At 44.7% G+C, this 22,313-nt stretch overlaps 1 protein-coding gene across 1 annotated transcript; it reads left to right on the top strand.

The window, feature by feature from the left end:
- The first annotated feature begins 1,724 nt into the window (after positions 1-1,724).
- On the top strand, positions 1,725-20,880 carry LOC146199145 (uncharacterized). Its single transcript, XM_084592057.1, has 3 exons — positions 1,725-1,736; positions 2,328-2,813; positions 20,227-20,880. The coding sequence occupies exons 1-3, from the start codon at positions 1,725-1,727 to the stop codon at positions 20,878-20,880; spliced, it is 1,152 nt and encodes a 383-aa protein (XP_084448183.1).
- The last annotated feature ends 1,433 nt before the right edge of the window (positions 20,881-22,313 follow it).

The raw sequence follows: 22,313 nt of genomic DNA, 5'->3' as shown, positions 1-22,313 counted from the left end.
TAACGGAACTGTTGTAGCACGCTGACTACGAGACTGCAAGTTACTTGGCCAGTTATCTCACCTGCTTATTCAGTGTAAATTATGGGCTTTACGTCCTCATTAAACGACAGATAGCGTGGGTGAATACGCACGCAGTTTATCTAAAATTTACGATGTCATATCTTCCTTTAGATCAAATGAAATTAAGCGCCTATTTAGCGGTAAACGTACGTTTCATCTTTTTTTTTTATAACATTCCTTTTTTTTTACTTTTTTGAAGAACGTTTGCTTCATTGTATTGATTGTGTCGTTCATTAAGCTAAATGAACCTACTCTTCGGCACCTATAGGAATACGCAGCTTTCAACCCTCAAAGACAGACATAACTTGTAGCCTACAGCATTCGTATGTGGTTAAGGTGAACACACAAAGTTTAACTTCGTTGTTTTGGCCTTTCTTTTTATGCTGCACGACATGTGCTATACGAATACATAACGCTCTACAAGATGCCTTCTAACACATAGACAAACCTGAAGGACATATATCAGAGCGTGCTGAAGTCTAACGCCGTCAACGCACCAAATATGAATTCCGGCCGCTTCGAAGGATTAATGATTCAACCCTTGCTTTTAGCCATCTCGACCTCTTTGAAAGTCCTTATGTCATGAAAGTTCTCCCTACGCACACGACGCGCTATCTGCGCAAAAGAAAGCCCGCAAATAATTCTGGCGCAAATGCGGTCAATATATACGGCGCTTCAAAGTGTCGAAGGCGGGAAAAGAGTTCAAGCGCCTGCGCATGCACTTCGACGCCGAGCATATGGTCTAAAAGGCGCCTTAGCCGCGCCGCATGCCGGAATAATGAGCTATGGTAATTTGTCGTCCAAGCCCGCAGCGGGCACTTCGCCCGAGCGCATTGGCGAGCCACCAAACCTGCCAGTGGGCCCTCTAAACGACTGCTGGTCTCCATGCCGGCCGTCCGGTGGCCAGCAAATGTGTAGCGGCTGAAACGAGGTGTGTCCCACGCCCGCGGCTACTTTCTCGCTATCAACGGAACGCACGCACGTCCAGGCGGAGGGCGGCGGAATCACGTTCCCACCAACGGCAAATGCGGTGGCGGCCGGCAGCTCGGTTATCGCGCGACACGCACCCGAAAGTGAGACTGGGAGCTGCCGGCGGCAGCAAACTCTCCTTCCCTGCCTAAGCACACACGCGCACGTGAAGCCGAACGGGAAGCAGCGAGGACACACACAGACACACACGCGCCCGCGCAGCCCGCTATTCGGCTCTGGCCACGCAATGCTATAGCTGGTGCAGCCGACAGGATCATCGATGGTCCCTTCGGCCCGAAAGTGGACCAAGCGCAAGGACCACCAAGCATCCGCCGCTCCCGCCTGCCTACTGTTCGCCTCTTTCCCTCTGCCTGTTCTTTCGCTGCTGCTTCTTCTGCTGTCTTTCTTCGCAGCTGGAGGACCCGCCCTACTTTCGACGTTTTCACGTGTTTTGGGGGGTAGCCGGGAGAAGGAGAGAAATCGCGGAGAAGCGCGCTCCTCCAGGCCGGGCCACTCTTCTTCTCCCGGAATACGGCAGCCACCGCCGACTGTGCGGGGCCCGGAATGAAGTGGAGCACTTCCTTATCCTTCTATAAAAACCGTGCCGAGCCGCTGTCCCCAACTTATTCAATCTGATCCTGCGCTGTTATTCGGAGGTGCGTTTTCGAGAGAGCGCGTGTAACGCCATCACCGGCATGATACTACGGGTGAGTCTCGAGCTGCGGATATTACCGACAAGGTAACGTTGTAGACAGGGGAGAGCATTACATGACAATGCTGGAATTGAAATAAGGAGGTGTGAAATATTCAACACGAACTTTTTCAGCACCACTATGGCTTGTGGGCCTCTTAAACAAAGCATTGGCACCTAAGGCCTCTTTGCCTTTTTCGCTTGTTCAGTGAAAGGTGGCTGAGTGCCAGGAATGGTGGAAACTCTGTCATTGAAGTCTTGGGAGGCCCAGTGGACTATTTTTCAGTAAAACGCCTAAAAAACTGTTTTTTTTTCAGCTAGGGGGTATTCAACACTGTCATCAGCCTGCTGTCAAGCAAATCAAGGGTCCTCTGAATTAGATACGCACAGCTGCAATTATACACAGCCCTATGAGCTGTGCCCCCCCCCCTCCCCCCCCTATTTCGTCTATTTTTTCGTTTGCTTGACGCAAACCGTGATGCTGACACATTAGGAGCAAAAATGTTTTCTGCAGGGACTCTGTAAAAGCTCTGAGTGGTTTATCGTTCATTGGCTTCTGGCGCCATTTTCTTTCCATCGCATGCACCTCCGCCGATTACGCGTGAAGACCTTCGCTCTGGTGGCGCTCGCAGTAGCAGCGTCCATCCGAACCACCTTGGGTGAGCACAACTTCGGCAGCCACCAGCAACACCCCGGTGCCTTCCACCCAATTGTGGAAGGGCTCTCGCGACCGCACCTGGTAGAACCTCAGGGCACACCCGTCGGAATCAGCATTGTGCCTCTTCAACACCACGTCGGCGAAGGCGCCGTCGGATACCAGTCGCAGTCCGTGGCGCCTGTGACCGTGCATGTGACTCAAGTGGGCGTCCACCAGGCGCCCGTGATCGGTGTGTCCGCGCCGGACGGCTTGCGCGACGGCGCCCTCGCCCTACACGGCTCGCATCTACTGCTCAAAGCTGTCTCCTCGCCGGGACTGGTGCTCCACGGCGCGCCGGTCTTTGGCGGCGCCGCCTACCAGCCGGCGGCAGGCATCAAGTCGGAGCCCGTCTCCGCTGTGGTGCCCATTCAACCGGTCGCCAGACAAGCGCCGGAAGTGAATGTGAGTACCTGAGTGAAAGGGAGCATCCAGTCTTTGGAAGTTGGAGGGGACTGATAGCACAATGCGTCAGCTGCAGCGGCCGGCTATATTGGTTTTGGTATTTAGGGTTCAAGGTCTCACTTTGTTGCTGTTTATTTACATATTTTTGTTGCTCTGACATGGTGTGCGTCAGAGAGAGTAGCATTACCTTAGAAAATTGTTAAACTGCTTGAAGATGGCTCTGTGTATATGCGAATGTCGGCGCCGCATTGTTGGCCGCTTTCTTATACAAGGTTAGCGAGGGTCGTCATGCGAGCTCCGGAGAGCTATGCGAGGTGTCATGCATGACAAGATCGAAGTGACTGAATTATATATAGCGCTTTTTTGTGCCTGTCAGGCGCCAATTTGCACGATCTCAGCCGTTTGCAAACGACGCATAGTGGTTTATTGTTTAGCGTAGTTTCCGAATATGTGAAAGCCGACAGATCTTGACAGGGTAACTGCTTAAAGCATGAGAACATACAAGCTGTGGACTTTGGCTTCTTTCTTTCACAAGAATAGTCGGCCAAAATAGGCAGCGGTTGTAGCATACCCATTTTAAGTGCTTGCATGGGCTTGTGCTGAAAAAAAAAAAAAAAAAAAAAACACCTCGGCCACTTTGTGATTGATGTAACATGTGCTACTATAAGAAGACATGTAACCGGCACCACATGTCAAGAATAGGTCCTGGAAGTTGGATGTCAAGTCTGTAAATGATGTATTACTATGATTAGAAAATTTCCTATCGGCTAGAACCCTCAAAGGGCTATATCAGGAGTCGATATCTAGAATACATGGCAAGCAGTTGCGTACAGATATTTTTGAATGCATACACACATAAATATACATACAAGATGCAAAATAAAACTAATAAAGAGTAGGTGTTAGTGACATTGAATAGCAGCGAAAAGTTGCAAAAATCAAGCATACAGATTGCGACTGGCAGGGAGTTCCATGTTTTGATGGTACATGGGAAGAATCTTTATTTATGGGTCAGTGTGTGCGCAAAGTAAAAAAAAAAAAAAATATTTATGTGTCAGTGTATGCGTAAAGTAAAAAAAATATATATTCTTTGGTGGCATGCCGTTGGTAAGGTTTAAAAAAATTAACATGGGTGCACATTGCCATAAGGCGCGGTAATGAACGTGTAGATACACCTAATGCCCTCGATATAGCAGTGTGTCGTAAGTGGGGTTCGAGATAATGACCTGAGATTGGAGAGGGAAAACATTTTCTGTCATAGCAGCGGTATATTGAAGTCAATTTTCATCTGCCAAGTTTTACACCCTTGACAGAAGATGAGAAAATTATCATTTATAAGGTTGAGCCCTGAATAGCGGTGATGGTATGGTACAGCACGCAGTCTTCAGCATATAAGCGAATTTTAGTAAATACGTTACAAGGCAGATCTTTATATGCAGCGGAAAAAGAAGTCCCAAAACAGGTCCTTGCGGAACACCTGACGACACATCCATGTTAAAAGCGGCAGAGTTTAAGCATACATACTGCGACCGAAAGGAAAGAAAACTGACAATCCATTTCACCACAGTTGGATTGTATAGTATGGCGACGAGCTTTTTTTTCATAATTTAGGGTGATAAACACTGCCAAATGCGTTTGATAGTTGAAAGATTAGAGTCAATCTGGTTACCGAGATCAAGAAAAAGAGTGATATCATGAGTGCATTCTATTAACTGCTAAATTGTGCCGAAGCTACGGAGAAAACCGTGCAGAAAATCACTCACAACATTGTTAGCTTCAAGAAATTTCATGATATATTTGTAAGTGATATGCTCAATTAGCTCGCAAGAACAGAATGTTAGCGAGATTGCTTTATAATTTTTTAATAATTGAACTTAACCCGATTTATGCAAATGTACAAATTTTACGAGCTTCCTCGGCGCCCTAATAATGGCGCTTCATAAAGAGTTATGAAATATGACAGGTATCTGCGGGTCCTTTCCGCATAGCGTATAAGGAATAAATTGTTAATGCCGTCTGAACCAGGAAGATGTTTAGTTAAGTACACAACCATATATTGCCCAAATGAAAAAAAAAAAAATTGGTCTGGCTTAGCTTATGGTTAAGCCTAGGATGCGAAGTATAGTAGCCTAAAAAAATAAACATTACCTGGCTATACCTGGTTAGCCATTTCATAGACAAGAACAACTCATGTGTTACTCTGCTTCTTCCTTTATTTTTCTCTAACCATTCCTCGATTTCTCCAAAGCTTTCGATAAATTTTCTCACCAATTACTACTTTTCAAATTAAGTAACCTCAAACTCGACCCTAACATCGTTTCGTGGCTTCAGTCTTTTCTCACTAACCGTTCTCAATACGTGACAGCAAATAAATCGAACTCTCGTTCCTCTCCAGTGGGCTCAGGCGTTCCCCAGGGCTCCGTACTAGGGCCCCTACTTTTTCTAATTTATATTAATGATTTGCCTAACAGCATTGCTTCTTCTGTGTGTCTCTTTGCTGACGATTGTGTTATTTACCGTAAAATTAACAGTGACTCTGACATTTCTGTTCTTCAGTCTGATATTAACCAAGTTCCAGAGTGGTGTAAATTATGGCAAATGGAGCTTAACATTAACAAGTGCAAACATATGCGTATTTCTCGTCGTAACAATGAAGTAGCTAATTACAACCTCAATAATACTCCTCTTGAAACTGTGTCTTCGTATAAATACCTTGGTGTGCACATAACTTCCAATCTTTCTTGGAATCTGCATGTGGAATCTATTACTAACAATGCTAACCGCATGCTGGGGTACCTGCGCCGAAACTTTAACCTTTCTTCTAGTTCAATAAAATTGCTTCTTTATAAAACCCTTGTTCGGCCTAAACTGGAATATGCAGCCTCTGTCTGGGACCCTGGCCTTGCATCTCTAGAATCTGAAATAGAATCTGTTCAAACCGCGCGTCACGTTTTATACTTTCCAACTATCACCGTAACTCCAGTGTTACCGTTATGAAAACAACATTATCATTGCCACCGCTTTCACTACGCAGAAAAATTTCTCGCTTATGCCTATTTCACAAAATCTATTACCACAATCCTGTCCTTAAGAGCCGGCTACTAACTACCCCCACATATGTTTCAGGTCACATTGATCATCTTCACAAAGTAGGTGTTCCGTCATGTCGTACTAAACACGCCTCTTATTCTTTTGTTCCAAACACTTCTGTCAGTTGGAACCACCTTCCTAGGTACATTGCTGATATTACGGACCCAAATTCTTTTAAGACTGCCGTATGTAATCTATATTTATAGATGGTAGTCAATTGTTTTTGTTCGTTTTCGGTGACATTGTTGACTGTCGGAAATGTTTTTTTGTCTCAACTGCTTTTCCGCTTTTTTTTTTTTTTGCGCCAATCCTCTTTTTTTATCACTTTTTGCCGTGTTATTGTTTCTCCTATGTTGTTTTATGCTGCACTGTACCCTGTACCAATGTATCTTTCCCACTCCCCTCTTTAATGCCTTCGGGCCCTGAGGATATATAAATGAATAACTAAATAAATAAATAAATAAATAAATAAATAAATAAATAAATACACTATGATGATCAGTCTTCAGCACGCATTTTCCGTTTAGTAGCATTTCGCCGCTCGAACCGAGTAGAAGTACTCGAAGCTTCATCCTTCACCTCGGCATCGGTTGTCGAACGCTGCCGTCTAGCTGCATACTGTGCACGTCGCTTGGCAAGCCGTACTTCTCGTTCTTCTCCCGTTTCCGTGGCTGTTTGTAACTTGCGCTTTGCGGTCTGGTGAGCTGCCCTCTCCCTGGCCGACATCTCGCTGCTCAACTGACTCAACGAGTGCGTCGCCTTTTATAAAACTGCATGACGTCAGTATTTCCTAGCGGTAGGAGCGGGAGTTGGGCCGCCGGCGGAGGCTGTGCGTCCGCAAGCGAGCGCACGAGTTGAGCCCCAGCTTTAACAGCTGTTGTGACGTCATATCACGTGGTGCGCCGATGTATGTCAAGTGGTAGCTACGCAGCCGCGCGCGGCGCAGCAAGGAAAAGCTCGGTTGTGCGGCTAGTATGCTTCGCATAAAAAAAAAAAAAAAAAAAAAAAAAAAAAAGCGAACTTTATTATGTCTACATTGCGCTTGTTGCAGTACTCACATTGAAGGACCTAATCAACGTTCTGGCAGCGCTTTTAACACGTTAGAAACCGATATGCAGTCAGTTATAGTCAGCATTTGATCCATCATGTAGAGTTTGTGCGAGCTGCGTGAAAGACCAAACAGAAGGCATCGAATTCGTATGCCTAGATGGAGCAGCGATTGTTTACCTTAAAAATCTATATCTGTTGCCTGTGTGGAACATCTGTGTGGAAAAAGAAAGTGAGTTGGACGCTTGCTGGTAGTCATCTATTCGCGCCCCCGTTTGCTGCACACATGTTACTAGAGTGAGGACACATTTTGGATAAGAAGGCATTGGTGACTGAAAACGTGTTGATGTCTAGCTTCGAATGCAAGCTTGATTATAGCAATTATTATGCGGCCTGCAAACAGTATGTTGCCAGTTCGTGACATCGGGTGGTTATGGGCTTGAACAAACATCGGCGATTAGTTAAGCAGTGTCGAAGTGCACTTTTTAGAGGCCTCAGTAATAGAAAGAAACAAAGAGGACACCCCAGCAAAAGACAAACCGATGTGCGTGTGAAATATGCGCGAGGGCCATCTTTGTTCGAAAGGCGCTACCCCCAAATTTTCTCGTCGTGCAACAGAAAACGAGTGAGGCTATTTCGAGGTTGTCATTTGCTTTCTGTGACCGACAGAGAGATATCCAAGCGGAAGTGATTATCAGTCCGTGAATAATATTCCAAGTAACCAAATTCTTTATCGCTTTCACTGAAGTTTGCAGAGGCAAATTCATAAGTGCCGCAGTACAAATGTGCGTTGCGCTGGCAATAACATACATACTTGGTTGAGTGGCGCCATCTAAGAAAGATCCCGGGAACTTCTAATTCCTAGAAACGTGGGGCTACACACTTTAAACGCAGCAGGAATTATCGTCGATTGAATTTGGCCAAAGCAGGAATGTTTTGTAGAGAAGAGCACTAACGGGAGAAAGACGTCTCAATAGAGCTACTGCAGCACGCATTATTATCGGTCTGGAAAAGATTATCGTAAATCGGGAGACACATTTCTGCAGTAAAATGCAAAGATTGCTTGATCCTTTTTGTAACACGCGAGTGCTAACGTCTTTCTCTGATCTTACCTTTTTGCCACGCGGAGAATAATATCTCTCAGACTGTTTCACTGTTTTTTTTTAAATGGTGCATCAGAATAATACACTCATTTTAGGTTTCGGGTGTGTAGAGCACTGAATATCATTTTTACCTGGACCATGAGCCATTTACGGTCTCATAAATACACTCATGCCTCCTAATCCGCTGCAGCTAACGTAGAGCTACCGGGGTATGTAGCAATCGAGAGTCTAAATAAATATGTCATGTGTTTGAAGGGTGTCTGTTTGACCAGCCCTTCTACTAATGCGCACCGGACTATCGCTATTGTCATGGGATGGGCTCGAGACAATCGTGTGCAATTATTACATTCGAGGTGCTCTGGTCGTTTGGTCCCTACGGGATGGTATTCGAGTTTTGGCACCAACCTTCAGAGCAAGCGGATTGAAGGACAAATCATGAGTCTAGTAACATCCGCATGAAATCTACGAAGTGTTGGTTCTTTTTGCGTTTTCACCAACAGTATTCCGAGGTGAGATCCAATTCTAGAAGCACGAAACGTCACATCATGGCGAGATAGCGGTTCAGCAACAGGAGACATATGAAAGTGAGGATATTTTTGTTAGACATACCTAACTTGAGGGCATAAACACGGACACAAAAAGAATATGAGGACACAAGAAGCGCTCACTGCAAATTCTTCCTAAGTCCAGGGGGCAAATGCACAGAACGAAACAAAATACGTAACAAGCCAGAAAAACAGTAATAACACAAAGACTTGAAAAAAAATAAAGAACCTAAAAACAAAATATAAATATAAGAAAAATTATAAAAACTATAGTTAATGCACAACCATAGTACCCGGCTTTTTCCTTGAGTTCAGAAGTTTAAGTGAGCGATTATTGTGGTTCAATATTCTCTACTTGTCCGTGTTTATGTGCTAACGTTAGCTATGTATTTCTAGCAACTCGCCGAGATGTCTGCATTGAGCAATGCTATTTTTATTAGTACTGCATTGCAGATACTTTATTGAAGCACTGCATTAGTAAAACTAGTGGCGCGAAGCTTTGTAACTATTGGTAGTTTAAGTTAAGTTCTTCGCAAGCTTTTGTTTGAGGGCGGCCAAGAGCCGCAGTCATTCTTCCTAGGATGGCCACCCGATATTCTTGTCGCTGTCGTCGCAGCCAAACGGTCCCTGTCTTTGCGGGTGCAAGTTAGTATGCGCATGAATTGTCCACCATATTGCCATCCGTACGCGAAAAAATGGGAAGATTTTTATTTGGTGCACATACGCTGAGGCAATCCTTATTATATAATATTAAATAAAATTAACTTCTCAAGACTTCTGCAGCACGCAGGTCGTAGTTTAATATCCATAATATGCACCTTAGTGATTTAGCGAAACTAGTTTTGCCTCAGAATGGGTGTTTACATTCCGTGAAACCAAATAAACTGTGGGACGTTTTGAAGACGTCGCCCACATGCATGAGGCTGCCTCATTCACAGAGGTATATGGAGTAAAGCGCTCACTTTAGCTAATATTGACTTGGCTGCACCTAAACGTCTTGCAAAAGTGTACTTAACTGAGAAGATTTAAAATGCAGCGTTATATAACTAAAAGGAAACAACGGTCATGCTTATATTGGTAGCTAAGACAAATCGCACGGACGGCGGCTAGACGCCCACGGCGACCAAGGAAAGCGATTACATGCGACATACAAACCACAACAGCTGTGTCAACCAGAAAATTTCACATGACACGAATATGCGCATTATGCATGGAAAATATATACGTTGCCTAGAAAATTGTGTACCACGTATAGAGGATTCTTCTCATATGGCTTCTGACATACAGTTGGTCAAAACTACATTATTTTAATACCGGCCGGTTGTATCTCAAATCGAGGATACAATAAACCAGTTTCATTATACTCGCTGCCGCTGCAGATTCTCAGATCATCTGTGATAGCGCTGCCGCCTCTAGTCTACATCACTGCAGCGATTAAAGGAACATTTTTCTTGTCGTATTTCCTGACGTACTCGAGTGCGTACCCTTAGATTGCCTCGGTTCGGCAAACACAAATGGCCTTTTTGATAGACAATAAATTCAAGTAGAGCATAATCTAAATTGGTTACACAAATTAATCATGCTACTTTGAAGGATTACTAATAAGCCTTTCCTGTCGCCACAAAGATGACCTAAATAATTGTTTTTATGCAACTCCGTTACGGACTATAAATACCGGCATTTCCCACGGCATCTGGGATTTAGATGTGATCAGTGTAAAATCAGGTTACTTCGCTCATCAAGCTGTTGTGAAGTTTTATTAAAAGAAACGTATTACTTTTATTTTAGGGCACTTGTCGCGAATAATGTTTCGTGAGGCGAACTATTTGAAATGGCAAGGAACTAGCTCCCAAGGATGATGCATTGGAATCATGCATTACCTTCTTAAAAAACAAGAAAGGAAAAAAAAAAAAACAGCCGTCGGCGTGGTTTTCTTTATTCTACAACCGAATTTTTACTGAGGTGAGTTCTTTAATAGTCGTGCGATACAGCATTACCCTGCACTTGTCTCTGCATTGCCAGAGATCTTGAACAACTCATAACAACGGTAGAATTAAGATCTGCTTTAAGTCTATTTACGCAGTTGTGACTTTAATTGAATTCGCGAAATTGTATGCTTCAGCAAAATACTTCCTTAATAGTAAGTGAAATCTGATTCAAAGAACAAGCCAACGTGCAGAGGGAAGAGTTTTCCAAAAGCTCGGCTACTCTGCTATGAGAGAATAATGATGCGTAGGAGGAGGAAGGAGCGAGAGACCGCGCTGCAGCCCCATTAAGTTAAAATGACGGTACTTTCTTGCACTGTCGCGTAGTGACCCAATGCATCAGCACCATAAAATATAGGCCAAAAAGCAGCAAAGATCCTAGCAGATGCAGCGCTATGTACGAGGATGTCCTAGTAATTGCAGCTCTGTGCAACCTGGTTCATTCCGAGATGAATGAGGGCCATGATTAAGTGACAGTTTTAAATCTTCCCCTGCGGCGGCTGTTTGGCAGCATAAAAACAACACCTTTGTACTGTGCATTGTCAGTGCACGGTAAAAAGCACGCACGAGCAATCTAATTTAACCCTATAGATTCCTCCTTTAGATCACTCTTCATAGTCCATGAGCAACTTCCTGAAGTTAAGCAATAACACTAATGTAGTTTTAGATGCGGCGTAATGCTTAGGTTAAAAAGGGCATTGAGCATAACATACGACTAATGGAATTTCTCAACAAATGTTACAAATTTTAAAGTGAATATTTTGTCCTAATCTCATTAAAAGGGGTTAGGTAACTTGCTTTCGTTACTTAGCGAATCAGCAGCTTAAAAAAAATTCGTCTTAGGCGCTTTGTACTGTTCACGTGTAGAAATACGAGAAGATTACAGTCCTGCAAATGCAGTGTTTTCGAGTGAACCGTTCGACCTACATTACAGTTATTTCCGCTAGAATTTTTGTGCGTCCATTCGACGTGGACTGCTATGCTTCAGGCAGTTTCTGGAAGCCGTAACCACTGAAATTTCGTATGAAGGCGTACAATAGAACGTATTGGTTGAAATCCTGGTTGAAATCATTGTAGACTGCTAGCCTCCAGTTTGACTAGCAGCTGTAGGCTATCTGCAATGTGAAAACGTATGACATCAAACGAAACGCTTTGCGACGAATGGTTGTACACGAATTTTGATGCGAATCGCTGGAAAACTAATAATACGATAATAACGCTTTCGCATTCTAATGTTGGCCTGGTGGCGCCAATTATCTGTTTAGAAAAACTAGTAAAACCTTTTAGAGCGCACTGCATTGTTTGAAGCTTGACACGTAAGTTAACAAAAGCAGGCAGCATCAGCAAGGCCATCATCGTAATTTCCAAGCATAAACGTGTATTAAAAGAGAATTCCGTATTATCTAAGAACTCGTTCTGTCAGACCAAACTATAACATTCGCCTATGTTTTTCATTTAGTACATGCTGGCTGTTTGTTTCTTGAAACAAAAATTCCCTTTAGTGCGTGTTTACTACTCCTGGTAGTAACCGGAAACAAGTGCTTCTCTTTCAGCGCAGTCAGGATAGCCGTTCCAAAGAGACACGCACCCTTATTAAGTTTTGTTGCATAAAATATCGCGCTAGTGTTCGTGAGTGTGCTGGAAATGAAATACGGAAGGAATTTAGGCATTTTGGCGATATTTGGGTCTTAGCGGGATTTTCTTGTTAGTTTTGAGCGCCATCAAGCAAGTTGTAGTAGCGAAACAGGCGTTTAAATTGCTGTATTTTATTACTCTCTTTCATCTGGTATATAGCTGTGAACCCAGACGGGACAGGCTAATACACACATGAATGAATGACATTTACTCAGGAAAACTTAAAATACGCCAAACATAAGTGACACTTCGCTTTTAATGCTGTACATGCATGCGAAGTCGTCATCTAATTCCCATATATAGTTTACTGCTGCAGAAGCATTGAGTCCAACACTCAAGCATTCTACTGGGAGTCTCATGCCGTATCGCGTGGGAAACTACTACTTCCTGTATGTGCGAGGGTAACCATTCTCATTGTCTTTTCTCTTCCGGTTCAAATCTAAATCCCGTGAAGGTTTAAGTCGTCCTGAATTCCCACTAGAGGGGCGCGATTGAAGTGTACCGTTACGTGCGACGCATAAGTGAAGACCGGTTCAAGCCAGGCCCGTTGACCCCGAGAGGCGCGACAGGTCGCCGATATTCAGCTCGGATTAGGAAGTCCTGCCAGCCCGCAACTGGTTTCCCTCAGAGGCCTCGACTGGGAAAGCACGCGCGGTCATTTCCGATAGCGATACGCACAGTCCGGAAGCCAATGACAAAAAAGGTGATGGTTTTATACGACTGCAGAAAGTAGGCAGAAACGGCGGCGCAGGGCCGTGTTGAAACCAGTTACCGGTGCGAATATCGATGCCTGCGCTGGCGCTGGTTGTCTATCGCGGTTTAGCGGTTGCCTGACTAAGGGGCCATCGATAGTTAGTTGCACGGATCGAGTCCGGAGAACTATTTATTTGCCCTCTGTGCAAAAATAGTCTAGGAGCACGCGACATGGCCACCTTGTTATTTGGAATTTAGGCACGAAGGTTTTATATACAGCGCCACTGATTGCGATATTGAACAATGTGCTTTGCGCAGTAGAAGATATATCCTTCGGGAAAACTGCCATGAAACAAGTCTCCTTTTTTAACCCTCTGCGACATCACGTTTATAAAAAAGGGCCGTGTCCAGTAGGAAGAGCAGTTTGTGCAGAGACTGTATGCGAAGCTTAAACCTGTAAATTATCCTAGAATACTAGTTGCAATAGTTTAACTAGGATGTATAGGAAACTGCAAAGCAGCACAGAGCTGTTTTGTAAAGATCAATTATTACCGAGGAGAAAGCATGCCACAGAAGGCTTGCATGACACGTCTTGTCACGCAAGACGTGTCTTTTGAGCTCGAGTTCAAGTTCAAGTTTATTTCCTTTCTTAAAAAGGAGGAGTCGGGACTAAAAGCTGTGGTGATAGTTTGACTGAAGGTCCCGACTCCTAGAGACAGCGGCAGTACAGAAGTAAGATAACTTTCACATCATTTCATACCATCATTTGTAGGTTATATAGCGCTGCACTTACGCTAAGCGCGAGCACACTTGCAAGAAACAACACAAAAAGAAAAACCATATGTAGTGAAAGCAACTAGAATATACGCAGTACATGGTCTCAAAGAACAATCAACAAATAATTTATATGTCTGCTTCTTTCACATACGGAAATTGTCACGGCAGTAATCACAGATTTCGTGTTTTGAATTGCTGGTAATATCAAAATTATCATCACTTAATTTGTTTATCAAGACGGGAAGGTTGTAACTCTAGGACTGATCCATAGAGTAAGTTATGGGTGTTAGTGTGATCCAAGTTTCTCTGTGTCTCGTGCTACAGCAGCTGATGTTTTCTTTGAGTTGTCCAAGTGCAGTGAATGGACTATCACGTTGCTGTGAATGGTATTTATAGCATAACATGAACCTGTAAAAGCATAATGCAAAGATCGGAAGGATATCGTACTTTATAAATATATGTCTTGTGAGGAAAAGATATGGCACATTCGCTATAGACCGGGCAGCTTTTTTCTGCAGTTAATGCAACCTATGTAGATTTGTTACCCCTGTTGTTCCCCAAACCAAGCTTCAGTATTGAATATGAGTTTGTACTAACGCATTGTAGAGCAACATCTTTACCTTACTGGGAAAATGTGTCTAAAGCGCGAAAGTATACCTAGAGCTGAGGAAACGTTCGAACAAATGACATTGTTCTATGTGGGCATTCCAGGTTAGATTAGTTGAAAAGATAACTCTTAGCGTTTTTACAGAAGTAACAAGCTCTATTTGATGGCTATTTAAGACTATTTTGAGAGGATTAGATATTTCCTCCCCTTCGAGAGGTATAAAAGAATTTGGGCTTTTGTGAGATTTATGCGCAGAAAGTTTGCATCTTCTCAGTAGATATTCGGCGCAGCTGATACTTGCACACAGCCGATAAACATGCAAGGTTTAAACTGGCTAGTTTGGTTTATGTATTTTAACGTCCCAAAGCGTCTCAGGTTAAGAGAGACACCAGGGGAGGGCTCCGAAAATTTTGACCATCTGGGGTTTTTAGCGAGCGCTAAGATTACATAGAACACTTTCACCTAGCTTTTCGCTTTCATCTAAAAGCGGTCGCCACGGCTTGGATTCGATCCCGCTCTCTTGGGCGCAGTTGACGAGAGCCCTAACCACTACACCCCCATGGCGGTGTAGCAAGCAACTTTCACACTGTAAACAAAATCTGTGATAGCATAGACAATTATTCACCAACCTGAAAAACCTGTATCGGGGCTATTACGAAAACGGACGGTTTTCGATCTCTAAGCATGATGCTGGAATTTTCAGTATTGCCGCCAGGTTACGTGATTTGGCTGTAGCGTTGTCTTTAGGCACTAGCGAGTTATAAATACAGTGGCAGTGCACACAAAATTCATTGGCATTTATGTTCTCGTCCAGAGGCTTTTTGGACTTAAATTCAGAACCTGGCGTTTCAAATCTGGCTTCGCAATATGCAGTGACTTCTTGGAATGACTGGTATAATTAATAACAGGCATATATCAACATTTCGAAAAGCATTATTCTGAAGTATCATAGACATACTGAAAAAAGCTCATTTTTAAAGGGTACTTTTCTTTCATGCTTAATATGCAGATTGCCAAAAGCACACGCAATTTCTAAAACGAAAAAAAATAAGGATTTAAATCTTGTACAAAAATTTTGTTTTTGCTTTATTACTTTCCTGTTAGCCTTCAATTAACGACGAGATATAAACGGGTGTACCTCTGCCGCTATATTTATAAGGACGTTACTGCTGAAACAAGAAAATGTGGTATGCGTATAAATTTGTTTAAAGATTAACTCTTGTAGTTTTGTAACTGTTATATTGACAAGTAAAATAATTTGTTCACCGAAACGCAGCCCACTCTTAAAACGACCGACTATAATATTGTCAGGCATGCGATCTGAAGCTGGAGAGTAATTTCGTGGTGGTTCATAGCGGTAGGAGCCCGAAGAGGGTAGAAAGGTCTGGTCACGGACTTCAGGACTCACATTATATCGACAGTTCGACCATTGGCGCTGGTAACGTGGAGCCTGGTTCCGTCGGCTGCAGAATCTGAATACGTGGCCGAGCATACCACAGCGATAACGTACAGGTGGTTCGCGAGCACGGTCCAAATAATAGTCCTCGAAGGCAGGATCGAAGCGATCAGCAAAGTCCGGCCGCTGGTGTTGTTGCGGAGGCAGTGACGCGCTGTGATTGGAACGAGGGAGTAGACCAGGGCCGTATGAGTCGTTCCGGGGTCTACGGACAGAATGAGTGTGAGCGGTAGTAGCCCAAGAAGTGGAGCGCTGGACTGGAGCTGCCTGCAAGGAACAGCTGTCACAGGAGACTGCATTGCGGCTCACAACATCTTGATGGCGAGAGAGTTCATCACGGACGATGTGGCGAATCATGCCGGCTAAATTTAGAGGCTCCTGAGAATGCTCATTATATTCCAGGCTTGCAACAGTGGTCACATTAGGCAAGCGGCCGAACTTCGGGTTATGCGACGCTGCTTTAAAGTTTCGAACGTGCGACTGTTCTTGATGACGGCCGTGGGAGAGTCCAAGTTATCTTTCGTGATAAAAAAAAAATTATATACGTCCACAGCGATGCCTTTGAAGAGGGGACCAACCCTGTCTTCCTCAGGCATGCGGGGATCCGCCGCTCTGCAAAGCTTTAGGACCTCTTCAATATACGTCGTGCACGTTTCTCTCGGCACTCGCGCGCTGGAGTGATGTCTGCTCAGCACATTTTCGTTTTGTCGTGGTATGCCCAAAACAACTGCGAATCTGATCTTCGAAGCGGTCCCAGCTAGTTAAGGGTGCTTCATAGTTCTCAAACCATGTCAGTGCTGTGGAGTCCAAGAAGAAAACAACGTTAGCCAGCTTAACTGTGGCTTCCCAACGATTGTACTTGCTCACCCGCTGGTAACTGGTGTGCCACTCATCCACATCTTCGCCAGCCTTGCCAGAAAAGGTCCGCGGCTCACGGTAATGCTGCCATGTGGGTGCCGCTGAGCCTGGCTGCCGTGCGTCGCCGCCCTGGATCATTGTCACGCTCAAAGGGGGGAGTCCAGCGAGTCATCGGCTCGAACGAGGTAGCGACGAATTCGTGGTGATCGTAGCAGCACCTGCCACCACACTGTTAATGTTTGTTTACAGAGCACAGCCTGATGCGCTAACCAACCGATGGTGAGTTTCCTCTTCCTCAACCTCTATTCTGTAGAGCCTCTTTTTCATTTCCTTGTCTTCTTCTGTGCGCATGCCTGACAAAAGTCAGGCATGCGCGCAGAAGAAGACAAGGCAGAAGAAGAAGAAGAAAAAGAGGAAGCTCACCATCGGTTGGTTAGCGCACCAGGCTGGGCTCTGTAAATAAACCTTAACAGTGTTGCGACGGTGATAGGCGACACAAAATCGCCATGTGCCATCTTTCTTTTTCACAAGAATCACAGGGGCGGCCCACGGGCTAGACGATTACTGAATAATTCCCCGTTACATCATATTACGGACCTGTTCGTCAATTATCTTGCGTTCTGAAGGTGAGACACGGTATGGCGTCTGTCTAATCGGGTGTGCAGACCCAGTGTCGATCATGTGATGGGTGCGGGAAGGTGGAATCGGTTGTCGCTGATATCGAGCAAAGTCGAACACGTTCACATGTTTCTTAAGAACTTCCATCAATATCTGGCGGTCGCTCGTGGGTAGCGATTCGTTGATCATGAACTGGGATGACGTGCTTCAATTCATTACATATGCATATAACACCTCGAAGCATGAGACAACTGTTTATAGTCCATTTTTTCTCCTATACGCCCACCCGCCTCGACGTTCTCTCGACACCATTTTGCCGTTCTCTCTCGACACCGAGCCTTCTGTTTCGAGCACCCTCTGCCGCGCTGAAGAGGCTCATCGGGTAGCCCGATTACGCACTCCGGCCTCGCAGGACCGCTCTAAGCAGCGCTATGATCGTCGGCATCAGGATGTCTCCTACCTTTCCGGCGACTTAGTGTGGCTCTGGACACCTCTGTGCAAGCGTGGTTTGTCCCAGAAGATCCTGTCGCACTACACAGGCCCATTTATTGTGCTGAAACGCATCAATGAGTTGAATTACGTCGTGTCTCGCCAATTTTCCCAAGGTTGCCCCTCTCGGAAAACACAAGTAATCCATGTCGCAAGAATGAAGCGCTGCCAGTCTCGGGACTCTGACTGACAGCCCAGTGGCTTCGTCTGCGAAGGTGAAAATGTCAGGCATGCACACAGAGGAAGACAAGGAAGTGAAAAAGAGGCTCTCCAGTATAGAGGGGGAAAACGAGGATGCTCACCATCGGTTGGTTAGCGCACCAGGCTGTGCTCTGTAAATAAACCTTAACAATGTTATTGATTCATCTCTCGGAAAAAAAAAAAAAAAAACTATTTGAACCTTAACTGATCGTGAGCTATTTCCTCGGCTAACTACCAATAACAAGCGCAGAATTTATCTTAAAGAATGGTCTAAGCAAATAGGCATGCACTAATTCCTGTTACTACGATGAAATCAAACAAGCACATCTTTGGTGATTTAGTCCTGTATAAACAGAACTTGTTTTATGTACTTAAATAGTTTTCGATATATCCAGTATTTTAGTAAGCAGTAGGTTTATTTGAGATGTTTTCGACATTGCAAAAAAAAGAAGAAAAGAAAAGAAAAAAAGAATTGATTGGGTAAAAGAATGGTTGTGTGAGTTAGAGGGATACAAAATGCCTCTGTGCGAAATTTCGTTAATTAAAGTCGAAAAAGTCCATTACATGTCGGATTATACAAGGACGTCGATACAGTGTGCAGACATCAAAAGAGCGACGGACGTCACCATAGTCCAACAAATGCGCCCACACTTGGCAAAGGAGCATAAATAGAGGAAAAGGAGCAAAACAATAAAGCATGAAACATGAAACATAAAAAAGAAGCATGAAACGCATTCGCCTTACCGCACTTAAGAGATATCTAAGTTCATTCAACGAAGCTTTGCTGGCGTCCAGGATTCTGAAGGAGATTTGATTGGTCATCAGTGGTGCCGCGTCTCAGTTGCGAACTATTCATTTCTGACAAACAGGCTTAAACTCTTAGCTGTCTTACGGGCATGCGGCCAATCGCCATGTTCCGTTGTAAGAGCGAAATTAGAAAATGCTCCCCTCTACAGGAGCTATAAAACGTTACATCGTAGACGCCGAACAAAACTTATAAAAAACAAAAACAAAAATGCGCCTACAGATGGCATCTGCACAAACGTCCGTTGTGAAAGCGAATGATGCTTCTCTGAGTTTCCTGTCGGTCGCTAGCACCCTACTAAGGCCACTGAATTTGAGCTATACTTTGTGACTATGCAGCGTGCTTTTAGATTTTCGAAACAAAAATTTTCTATAGTGCGCAGGTACCTCGCTGTCGAAATAACGAAGAAATTAACTTGGGTGGGCCGCATCACAAAAATTTCTGCTAACACTTCTATAACATTTGGCTTCATTCAAAGATCAGGGACTATGTCCTCTCCTCCTTGCATCAGACAATTAGCTCTTGAAACTTACGTCCGCTCTAAAATGGAATATCCCTCGGCAATATGGAACCCCTACCAGGTCTACTTGATCCAGTCGCTGGGAGTCATTCAGAATCGTGCAGCACTATTCATAACTTCCCGACGTACAACTCAGCTCAGCTTTCCTAACATGAAATCGACTCTTGGTACTATGGGCGCCAAAACTTTGTATGCTTTGCATTCTCACTCAAGGGGAAGTTCACTACTTTTTCTACATATAGATGCATTGCGAGGAGAGAGAGGCTCCAGGGCCTTAATGTTTTGCTGCCGTCGAGACAATGTAACAGTACTTGTATACGCTGTTCCAGTTCGTGTCGCGATTACCTTTTCGCTGTAGAACAGTGGGTGAATAAGAGTTTCTTTTATAGTCAACCCATTTGTACCCGCCGTTGTGTTGCAGTGGTTACTCCCCTAATGTGGCCAAGGATGCGAGATCAAATCCCCGCCGCTGCCGCCGCTTTTCGGTGTAGGCAAAAAGCAAGGCGCCCGTGTGCTGTGCGTATTAATTGGATGTTAAAGAACCCCAGGTTATCGAAATTACCGCAGCCTTCTTTCCACTGCGGTGCCTCTAAAAGTCTTAGTCGCTTTGGGACGTTAAACCCAATAAAACAAACCAAACCAAACCAAAACAATGCGTTTGCGGCTACATTTCCTTTTCCCTTTTCTCAGTTTTCGGCATGACATTTAAAAGCTAAATGAAATATGAACGAGTGTATCCATTACACATTTCTAGGCGCTTTATCGTCCTAGTGTGTGCACTGAATACCCTGCACGTTGTCTGTTGTATTGTTGACAGCTTGGAAAACATATTGGATGTAAACAAAAATAAACATTTAATAGTGCAGCAGCACCACCGCTGAGCAAAATTTAGTCGATGTGGACACTATTTGAAAATGCTTAATACAATGTTCGAAATTACAGCTGTGTTGTTAATCGATTTACTTTGTTTTTTCAAAGGTGCCGCAGCCCTACCAGTTCGGCTACGAGATCTCGGACGGGTACGGAAATAAGCAGGTGCGGTACGAGGTGAGCGACGGCCAAAATCGGAAGCGGGGCTCGTACGGTTTCGTGGATGCGCACGGCGTCTACCGCCAGGTGCGCTACGTGGCAGACCACCACGGCTTCCGAGCAACCATTGACACCAACGAACCGGGCGTCGCAGCCGGCTACTCGGCTGCAGCTGTCTTCAAGGTCGGCCAGCGACCCACGAAGCCCGTGGTGCACCACAGGCCCATACCGCCTCCGCCGCACCGCATTCCCGTGGTTATCCAGGACGCTGCCGCCCACCTTGCGCAGAAGCCCGTGGCAGTCCAGGAGCCGGCATTGCAGGCGGTGCAGGCCGTTCAGAACATTCAGAAATCGCCACTAGGGGTGGTGTCACTGCCGATTTCTTCGGTCGAATACAGTCCCGGGGTAGAGCACTCCGGAGGTGTGGACTTCATTCCATCGGCACCACGTCTGTCAGCCGCCATAACTGGTGGCGGCCTTTTTGACCCACGGCGATCACACGTAACGTATGTTGAGCCACCGCAGGAACACCCTTTCACAAACCTGAGGACGTCACCACCTATGTACTACGAGAGGGTGCCGGAAGCTCAGAAATCCCACTAGTCTGTTTCTGTTAGCCATGTAAATAGTAGTTTCCTACATTTATTCCTATGTGTGACTGTGGGTGTCCAGGAGCCGAGTATTTTAACAGGGTGGAAAGTTGGGATGGTTGGTGCGTGATCTTGAGTCTAAAAACAGCGCTAATACGGGACGAATGATAGAGATTGGGGACATGGCACTGTGTCACCCCTCTATATCTTTCGTCTCGTGTCAGCGCTGTTTTTATGCACAAGAGCCGAGTACATCGAACGGCTTCACTCAGACCTGATAGTGCGGTCTTCACTGGCCCAGAAAAATATTTTTCTCGTGTTTGTGGGCGCCTAGTGCAGAGGTACGTTTAAATAAATCTGGAAGACGTCAGAAAATGGAGAGATATCACACCGTCTGGGACATTTGATTCAGTCGCATTGACATGGAATCGGCGCCAGGCTGAAAGAAGGTGATCCACCAAAAACATCGCTAATTGACGGAACAAGCCCATGCTTCGAGTATCTCCATATCGTTAGGAATATGGGGCAGTGGCAAGGTTAATTTGTGCTGTTGACTTTAATAATAGTAAAATCTTACTTATTTGCATAAACACACAAATCGGAATGTAAAACAACCAGTAACGATGCAATTTAAAGCCAGGAAACCAGAAAAGAAAAACATCATTAGGGTCGATCACTGAGGGGTTGAGCTGTCGTCGCTCATAAAGAGTCGTAATTTTCATTGGTTACATTGATAATTATTTCATTTTTTTTTCGTTGCCATAAGCTTGTATTCGCGCATCTAAATGACGACACTGCTGCCATTGGCAAGCGCGGCAGAGGCACTCTGCTATCTATACGATTAGCCTAAAATTTGGCTTGTTCGGGATGAGGCCGCTATGCCGCAAGGCTTTGCGGCGCTAGCTAGAAACAATACAATATTCTTAATGACGTAGTTTTTACATGTTGACTACAAGGTGCCGCACTTAAAGCAGCTTTTCCTTTGTCTAACGAAAGAAAAGTGCTCGCTTCTATTCAGTGCTACAGGCGACTGTCCTTTGCTAGTTAATTTCGCAAGATACACCTGCCTCAGATAGCAGGCGGATGGCTGCTTTTGCAGTTATCCATTTGTGCCTCAGCATGTGTGCCATAATACTTCATGAGGTTAACTGAGAATGAAAGGAGCCTGAGAATGAATGGAACAGTATTATTAAAGAACAGATTAGTTATTGCATGTGGCCTCCACCCGGGTTGCTCACTAGACAGGAACAAGAAGGATAAAGTTAAGTGCAATGTCTGCTTTTATACATTCATGTTCTCCTGACACTTATTCTTAGCGTGCAGCCTTTTTAAAATGAAAATACGCTGGCCACTTCGTACGCTGAACGAGAACACTGACGTTGCACTTCTGACGCAAGAATGCGACTGTGGGGTTGTAGAAAGTAGGAAAGGTAGACTAGCCCGTTA

The sequence above is a fragment of the Amblyomma maculatum genome, chromosome 2 (assembly GCF_055883805.1).
Source record: "Amblyomma maculatum isolate TAMU_Amacu chromosome 2, ASM5588380v1, whole genome shotgun sequence".
Lineage (NCBI taxonomy): Eukaryota > Metazoa > Arthropoda > Arachnida > Ixodida > Ixodidae > Amblyomma > Amblyomma maculatum.
This window is presented reverse-complemented; position numbering and strand designations above follow the sequence as displayed.